Source organism: Oncorhynchus clarkii, chromosome 22 (assembly GCF_045791955.1).
Source record: "Oncorhynchus clarkii lewisi isolate Uvic-CL-2024 chromosome 22, UVic_Ocla_1.0, whole genome shotgun sequence".
NCBI classification, from domain to species: Eukaryota; Metazoa; Chordata; class Actinopteri; order Salmoniformes; family Salmonidae; genus Oncorhynchus; species Oncorhynchus clarkii.
The window spans coordinates 28,298,635-28,308,060 of NC_092168.1; the positions used below are offsets into that span (position 1 = coordinate 28,298,635).

Sequence of the window (9,426 nt, forward strand, 5' to 3'; positions counted from 1 at the left end):
TCAGCAGTCTCGTCCAGATCATTATGGCATTTGTAGTTATGATAGCCACATTAGCAGCTAATTAGCATTTCATTTTTGGGGTAAATACAATATATTGGTAAGTCACTTTGTCCTAGAGAGATATACACGGTTATCAAAATGTCACGTGTGGTAAGCCTACACGAAACAGACCTTAAGTGTTTCTAAAATCCCCTCTGGGCAAAATCTAATGGTGGAAAAACAATTGGCATAATTTTCCTTGTTTGACCACTAGGTTTTATGGTACTGTATTGGTTAACTGAAAAGCTAACCATTTATACTTCTACAAGAAGTATAAAGATATTGGGGAGCTGTCGGAAGCATTATTCAAGAAATGAGTGTTTCTCAAGACCTTTGTCCCAAGGAGATGGTGCAACAAAACAGGGTGGTAAAAATGGACAATAAAGTATTCTTCTTGATTTTAGTTTTATATTTACTGAATATACACATTTAGTTAAATGTGCGGAGTCAGACAAGTTAGTAAGATCTCATCACATGAAATAACCAAGCATGACAACAGAAATGTTAAAACAAATGTAGACTTTATGGAGTTCCTGGGCTGTACAACCAGTTCACTAGGAAATTGCTGGTGGAGGACGGCTTGACTCGGTCCGTAGCAGCGGCTTGTCGGTCCTGTATTCTCAACTTGACCATAGGTGGTCCACACTAGGCATACAGCGTTCGCATGCAATACAGTCGCAAACATACCTGAGTCCAACACATGTAAAATACATGAGGTGGGCTTGAGTTCTTGTTTTGTACCATTTGAATAGTCTAAAAAGTGCCAACTAAAATCACCCAGCAAGCTACTCTGCTAAACCAAGCACACCTCTAGAATTAAAAAGTATTTTACATATGCATTTGCCCCAGGTCTTGTAGCAAATGGCATACTACTGGAATTTAAGGCATCTCACAGGGACGAGGTGTGGGCTGACCACAGAGGTCATGGTTCTACACTGCCAGCGGTCGAACCCAGTCAGTAGGTTCTTAGACTCCGTACTTCCCTTTAAGCTCCTCTACCAAGGCAATGTACTCCTTCCTGGCTTCCTCTTGGTTCTTTCCTATAAGAGGCACAAGGAAAAACACATTCATAAAACATGCTGATAACAGGTTACTGTTCAAAGATTGTCTGGCTCAACCAGTACACTTATGACTGTAAATGCATTGAGCTGAAGGGATCCACAGCTGTCTAAATCTGATTCCCTGTGAATTACAAATCACTTAAGGTGAACCGTGCCCTCTACAATCTAAATGTGGGCAGGACTACAGGAAACACACCTTTCTCCTTCTCCCAGGCGTCCCACTTGGCTTTCCCAGTGAAATCAAGCATCCCAGGACGAGCTTCAGAAACAAAGTAAAAAACACAATCAACAGACTATACTCAATACAATGAGCCATCTACACTTGAGGGGTATCACAAAGCACTGGATGCTGGCTTACCGGTGTTGACGTCGCCCACTTTGGCCTGTTTAAACAGAGCATAAACCCTGAGCATCTCTGCATCTGCTGGTTTGGCCTTCAGCTGCTTCACCTCCTCTGCAGCCTTATCAAATTCTGCCTGGGTGGGATAGAAGCAAAATATGCGATTTAAAGTCAGCTAAACAGAGAAAGAAAAGCCTACACTGGAAAATGGCTGCTTCCAAGTGAAATTGGAGAGATATGATGGCTTTAGACATGAAAGGTTCCTGTACAATCTCATTGCAAAATGCCAGCAACCTTACAGCAGATCTATGTCAGAAAAAGGTTAAGCTAGATAATCACCGGATAGCAATTGAGTCAGCACTGGCGTACATTGAACCTTGATCTCATATAGGTCTATTTGGCTTAGCCTACAGACAGTAAAACTACATCAATGTCAAGATAACATTCCATTGTGAGCAACTGGAGACCAGAATGGCAGAACATAGAAACTGGCCTCAACCAGAACTACTGAGTATGGAAACAAATCATTGTTGCTGAAAAGGAGGTCTATTCTGCCAAGAAAGAAGAAAGAAAAAAAACAACGCCCCCCAGCAGTACAATGGTCCTCTGAGTGGGCTGAGCTTGAGCAACACTACAAAATGCCACACTGGATGTGCCACCCTGCCAACTGTGCCAAAGGGGGAAGAGAGACAAAACCCTGGTTGCTTTTCCTTTTGTATAGCCTAAGAACATAGGCAGTCTGTTGCCTCCACTTATAGTTTAGCCATTATTAGTGTCACTGAAATGTTTGGTGTCAGATGGCCTGGATGTTGCTTTCACCCTGGTAAAATCACCCTGGTCAGAGTCCAAGTAGAGGTAATAACCTGGGGAAAGTACCCAACCCTTATCTGTACAGCCTCCAAGGCAGGTTTTAAAAGACAACACATTAAGTGTATTGGGGTTCCTGAGTGGCACAGCGGTCTAAGGCACTGCATCTCAGTGCTAGAGGCATAAGTACACACCCTGGTTTGATTCCAGGGTGTATCACAACCGGCCGTGATTGGGAGACCCATAGGGCGGCGCTCAATTGGCCCAGTGTCGTCCGGGTTAGGGTTTGGCCGGGGCAGGCCGTCATTGTAAATAAGAATTTGTTCTCAACTAACTTGCCTAGTTAGATAAGGGTTCAATAAAAAAAAACAGTTCCAAAAAGGTGTTGTGCATCTATTAGCTTTGCACCTGCTCACTCAGACATTGTAAATGTTATACACAAAACAGTTCCAGGGAAAAAGCTTTGCATTGCCCACCATTTACAGTCCTGCCAGATACAAAAGCATTGTGTATCAATGCAAATATAATGCTCATTTGAGCCTAGGTCGATGCAGAGACAACCCGGCATGGTGCTTATGTATGAAAGTTTAGCAGCTAACTACAAAATAATCTGGCCTGAAGGTAATGGCTAAACAAACACATTATCTGAACTAAAAAATAAATAAAACAGCCAAGGTCTTGAGTTTTAATGTTGCAATATGTGTGAGGCAACACACTAAAAATGTGACCCAGCTAAAACCAATGTAATCTAATCTACTCAGCTAAACAGATATCCAATATGCTTTGGCCTCCGCTTCAATAGGAGGACAGAGATCAGGTTGCCAAACTCACTGATGAAAATATTATCTATCGTCCTGGCTACAACTCACCTGTGAACTTTTATAAGGGGGTATTCATTACGGAAACATTTACCGTTTTAAGAACCAAACGGAAGCAAGCAACGTAAGACGAGAGTTTCTATTTGACAAATTCAGTTAGGTTCCGCCCTGTTTCGTTAGCTTCCGTTTTAAGAAATGTTTTGCGACAGAATATGCGTAATGAATATGCCCCCAGGTGAGAGGCAGAGGGCATGAGCTGAAGGGACAAAGTACAAACCGGTGAAAATAAAATACTTACAAGCCCTTAACCAACAATGCAGTTAAGAAAAAATACCTAAAAATAATCATTAAAGAGCAGCAGTAAAATAACAATAGCACGGTTATATACAGGGGGTACCAGTACAAAGTCAATGTGCGGGGGCACCGGTTAGTCGAGGTAATTGAGGTAATATGTACATGTAGGTAAAGTTATTAAAGTGAGTATGCATAGATAAAACAGAGTAGCGGGGGGCGCCATTTGATTAGATGTTCTGGAGTCTTATGGCTTGGGGTAGAAGCTGTTTAGAAGCCTCTTGGACCTATACATATTTAGGTATATGTAAACAGATATAACGTGACTAATTTATATATACATTCATTCCTCTAACCAGAAACACAGATGCTTGCCATTTGTTTTCTGCAAGTTGTTCAATAATGGGTTTATTAAATGGGAGTTTATGACCCTGCGTTCCGGGCGCGAGCCTTCGAGTGACAATGTGATTATAAGAGCTGCGCAAAACGGCAACATGTCTTCATCCTATAAGAACAAGCTAGACTTTAGTCAACGTTAGATATAATTACTTTCACATGCTTCTTCTCACCAGGATATTACGCAAGCAATCATATACAACAGAGGCGCGTGTGAAGTCCACACACAATCAGTGCCTTGGGCTATGTCAAAGCCGCACCACACCCTTCAAGCAGGGTGACAGAAGTGCCAAAGCCAGGCAATCCTCTGGCACTCTGGTTTGCCAGTAACATTAGCTTGCTAGATATTGAGCTGCCAAACAAATGAAATAGTGGTTTCATCGGGTGGAAGCAAGGGCATTGCGCCTTTTTAAAGGCAATAACATTAATCCAGTTTAATAAAAAATTGCCACAAGACCGAGGGGGATAACTAGTAACTAAGTTACTATAATTAGTGGTGCCAGGTCAAGTGCCAACTCTAGTTTGGCAAAAACGATACGCTCTTTACTTGTGTTCTAGCTAGTAGGCTAATTTACCGTTAGCTGACAAAGCCTAGTCGACATGTTAGTGAAACTGCTCTTGGACCAGGAAATCAAACCGCTGTCTGTGCGGGTCTCTACAATAATAATAATAATAATAATACAACTACCTATGCATGTTATGGTAACTAGCCACAATATAATGTAAAACAAAATACAAATTCGATCCAAACCTCAGACATGGTTTTCAATTCCTTTTGAAGGCCCTTAGTACAGTCACAGAACACTGCTGGCGTCCACAGCCCAGAACTAACGGAAAGGAGAGTAGACCGTTCCTAATGTGTGTATCGTGAGCAACAGCGTGAGCAACAATAGTGGAATCGGCAGGTTCGCCTTAAAAATAAAAGTCACCCATTGAAACATGCAAACGGATAAAGTGCCCAACGTTCTGAAGTCTATACATTCACAGTGCGATTGTGTCAAATTAACTACTTATTGTATTTTGTTGAATGTATATAACATTCCAACCTTGTTTAGCGTTATCGGTTTGCATCGGTATTGGTATCGGTATATCAATTCGGGACTTTTATTTTGAAGGCAAACCGCCGACTATTGTTGCTAATGTTTACTCACGACACAGTGATCTGTTCCTCCAAGCGTTTCGCTACTGTGCGAGGCGATACCGCCCCTCAATTCCATTGGTAGATTTAACGAATGACATTCACGCAACATCTCAGTTAGTTGGGGTGAGTAAAGGTAACCAATCAAATCCCTGAATTCATTGGCACGAGTAGTGGTCCCACTAAAGTAGGGCACGGGGTCATGGGGATGTGTGTCTGCAACAATTAAATATGTATCTCTACTAAAGACAACACAGTCTTCTCCAATAGGTCGTTGTCATTAAAACGTCACAATTAGGTGAATAACGTTCGATTGGCCTGCTTTCCCGGCAAGGAGATCGATCACCAGCGCCGCTGAAACCACCTGTTTTAAGTGATTGTTAAATAAATTAACTTTTTGGTTGTAATATCATCACCACTTGAAGAGCATGGTCAGAACCACCTTTCCGAATATTCCATGCAAAACAATTGCGCATGGAGCTTAAAGTTAATACAAGAAACTGCACGCTTTTCATGATCAGTAAACATCAATGGGGAGGTGCATGAAGATGCGGCCCACATACACTTACAACAAATTCATTTTTTTTGCTAAATTCGCCTTATTGTACATTGCTCTCTTGTTACCTTTTTTGTATGTTCAAAAGCACACTATACACATTGCGCCAATTTTAGCTTCAAGGTGCCAGTAATTAGAAAAAACGAAAAAGTAGATTGTGCTGATTTATTGGGGGGCATTGAACCATGTCTCGCGCTGTAGTTAAAACATTCAGCGGATAGGGTTTCCCTAATTACCAGAGCCACAAAGGTCAAATTGGCTAGATTAAAAATAAAAAAAATACAAACAGCAGGTTTTTAGTCTTTAATAGAAAGGTTTGAGTTAGGCATACGCTTACCAGTGTGGTTAAGGTTAGGTTTAAAATCAAACTTTTGAAGATAACTTGTAGAAATGGGCGGGGTTTACGACTTTGTGGCTGTGGTAACTAGTGACGACCAGTGTATAGTGATAAAATTATGTCATATCTGAATTCCAACATCTTTATGCACGTTCGCAATGGATCATGTAATTCCAAATCGGCTGTGTGAGGGTAGCCTTATGATATCTCTCATCGGATTTTTAAATAATTTTTGCATTGTAATTTCAGAAAATGTCCATAATATATTTGCAATAGTTGTGGAATAATTGTTTCACAGTATTACTTAAGCAGCAGTGTTTTGATTGGCTGTGATATTCACTCATTAATTAATCCTGCTGGACCAGCATCCGTTGTCAAAATGAGAAAGCTTTTTTGGCTTTGGTGCTGTGTTCTTCTTTGGTGGGGTTTAACAGAAGTTGGCATCCAATGTGTTCCATTAGTGCCACCAACAGGACTGGAGTATAAATACATCCATTATACTTTGATACACGTGTAAAAGGAAAACATTTACCCTGCCAACTAACCCCCTATACTCATAAAAAAGGCACTACCCCATTCCCCTATTTTAACCCTATCTGATCCTACACCAGGCCAACGCCCTGGGGGGACAGGACACTACCATTCAACACCCCCTGTAACTCGTTTGCAGTAAAATCTCGTTGTATTTTTTTCCCCACCATTATTTAACCAGGTAGGCCAGTTGAGAACAAGTTCTCATTTACATCTGTCACCTGGTCAAGATAAAGCAAAGCAGTGCGACAAAAAAACAACACAGAGTTACACATGGGATAAGCAAAAGTACAGTCAATAACACAATAGAAATCTATATACAGTGTGTGCAAATATCAAGGAGGTAGGCAATAAATAGGACAATAGTAGCGAAGTAATTACAATTTAGCAAATTAACACTGGAGTGATAGATGTGCAGATGATGATGTGCAAGTAGAAATACTGGTGTGCAAAAGAGCAAAACAAGTCAATATAAACAATATGGGGATGAGGTAGGTAGTTGGATGGGCTATTTACAGATGGGCTGTGTACAGCTGCAGCGATCGGTAAGCTGCTCAGATAGCTGATGTTTAAAGTTAGTGAGGGAGATGTAAGTATCCAACTTTTGCAACTTTTGATTTTGCAATTCGTTCCTGTCATTGGCAGCAGAGAAGGTATTTTTGGTCATAAGTTGTAGTAGCAGCAACATTATGTACAAAATAAGTTTTAAATAAAAGAGTTACAAACAATGTAAAAATGTTTAAAAAAAATATATAGCACAGATGGTTAGGAGCCCGTAAAACGGCAGCCATCTCGACCGGCACCAAATGTCATCATTGCAATAGTTTTTCCAATGTTAATTTTATTGCCTGGTGTAGCATATTCACCTATGAATTTGAATATTTTTGGAATCGTTGTCTCAGCCTCTTATGTACATGATGACATCGTCGGGATATCTTGTGTTCATTTGGCCCCACCTGCAGCCCATTAATGTTTATGGCACTTCGAATAGATTCCGCCAGAGGTTGTATACTAAGGGAAAATATCAGACAATTTCCTTGTTGTAACGAAAAGGTTTTTATTGCAGTGCAATACGTTTATCTGGTTTGTCTTTTAACTTTAGTTTTAGGGATACCGGACTATGATCTGAGATGGTGATGTTATTAATCATATCGTTTTCTACCTGATGAGCTTAAGGTCTGAGTGATAAGAAAGTATATCCTAGAGTAAGTTCCATGAGGATTTGAAAAGAAAGTATAATATTTTGTTGTTGGTTTTAACTTTCTCCAAATATCAATAAACCCCTGTTCTTCAAAGTGAAATTGAACTGCTCTAGACATTTTTAATATGGGACCATCTGGTCGTGACTTGTCCAAATGTGGAGATAATGGACAAATCTTTTTTTTTTGCAATTAAAGTCACCTCCAACATGCAATGTGTATTTGAATGCTTAGCAATCTCTAAGAAACACCTACTAATCAATTGTGGGGAATCATCATTTGGTGCATACAAATTAGCAAAAGTAAAATGTATAACAAACTGACCCTCTGAATCAGTTACCTTATTTTTCAATGGAAAAAACCTCTTATTAACCAGAAAATTGTATGATCTACCCATTCCTTTTGAAGCTTTTTTGTGCTCCTTGTCTGATAAGTAGGCCTCCTGGAGGAGGGCAATGTTACAATCCATTTGTTTTAGCTGTCAATATTTTTTTTCCGTTTAAGCCCTTCACTTTATAAATCATAATGTTAAGTGATTTCATTATGAGTATAAAGTGTCAATATAAAACACTACAGACCTTGATTTCAATTGACCTTTTCCTCGTACCCATAACTGCAGACAGAAATGCATCTTTGTTTTTCATTTCAATATAAAACGCACACAGAAACATCATCAACACAAAAATAAGTGTCTCCACTAGAACGAAGGGATCCCTAACAGTGAAATTAAAAGTAGAACACATGACTGCCACATTCCTTGGTGGCAGATCTTGGTGGTGTTATTTAAACAAGGGGGGTTCCTCAAAATACCCAGTAGTGGGGCAATTGTGGAAACTAAGTGATATTTCTACCTATATTATAGTATATCGGACCAATTATTTATCACTAGACAATCTCACTTCAGTGACCTATCATTTAAAGAGTAGCCTGGATTCAAAAATAAATAAATATAAGAAACAAAAAAGGGGTGTAGTCCATAAACCTGCCTGGATGAGACATTCCCTACACCCCGTTATAAACTATGAATTATAAACTGGGTGGTTTGAGTCCTGAATGCTGATTGGCTGACAACCGTGCTATATCAGACCCTATACCACGGGTATGACAAAATATTTATTTTTACTGCTCTAATTACATTGGTAACCAGTTTATAATAGCAATAAGGCACCTCAGGGGTTTGTGGTATATTGCTAATATACCATGGCTAAGGGCTGTATCCAGGCACTCCGTGTTGCGTCATGATTAGCAGCCCTTAGCTGTGGTATATTGGCCATATACCACACCCCCTCGTGCCTTATTGCTTAAATATAGCCCCATGGCCTATTAAATGTTTTCCCAACTCAAATAATATTAGGCTATAAGAAAACAGAACGCCAAAAAAAATACAAGCATATCCAGGCGGGTAAATTTACTGTCTCTCATTCCAAAGCAGTCTGTCCTAAACAGTAAGGATTAAATGCTGGAAATTAAATGTAATCCAAAAGCATTGTCTAAATCAATAAAGGATCAGCACATTTTTTATAAATATTTTCAGTAACCTACATTTGGGTGGCCTATATGTAATTGCCAAAAAACAACGTATAAAAATAAATAATCTTTGCTCTATATCCTACTAAAAGAGAAAGTGGGAATGAGGAAAGCAGGCACTTCTGTTTTTTTCCAGATTAAATAATTACTTTATCATCCCGGCAAACTGTAGGCTAATAAATTTAAATTCCTTAATAAGAAGAAGGGGTCACTTCAGTAGTCAATGTGGATGGAGAATGTTCCGCAGTAGATTTAGGATACTTCTTGTGCTTCTGTCCTTCTGTCTCTCACTCCTTCTGGACCCAACAATTTGCCACATAGTCAGCATATTTTTCCGGACCCTGTCCTCGGGTCTGGAAAGTGCTGTAATCCCAATGGAGCGCAGG

The 9,426-nt window shown here is 39.9% G+C and overlaps 1 protein-coding gene across 1 annotated transcript; it reads right to left on the reverse strand.

Moving 5' to 3' along the window:
• Window positions 1-541: 541 nt before the first annotated feature.
• Window positions 542-4,641, reverse strand: LOC139380733 (acyl-CoA-binding protein-like). Its single transcript, XM_071123713.1, has 4 exons — window positions 4,504-4,641; window positions 1,459-1,576; window positions 1,297-1,359; window positions 542-1,079 (listed from the first exon to the last, which is right to left on the reverse strand). The coding sequence occupies exons 1-4, from the start codon at window positions 4,510-4,512 to the stop codon at window positions 1,006-1,008; spliced, it is 264 nt and encodes an 87-aa protein (XP_070979814.1). The 5' UTR covers window positions 4,513-4,641; the 3' UTR covers window positions 542-1,005.
• Window positions 4,642-9,426: the final 4,785 nt, after the last annotated feature.

What these genes read in the sequence shown, in the direction of transcription:
- LOC139380733 (XM_071123713.1), bottom strand. An exon ending in AGTGGGCGACGTCAACACCG is followed by an intron (nt 1,360 to 1,458) that starts GTAAGCCAGCAT and finishes TTGTTTCTGAAG; the next exon opens with CTCGTCCTGGGATGCTTGAT. An exon ending in CGCCTGGGAGAAGGAGAAAG is followed by an intron (nt 1,080 to 1,296) that starts GTGTGTTTCCTG and finishes TGCCTCTTATAG; the next exon opens with GAAAGAACCAAGAGGAAGCC.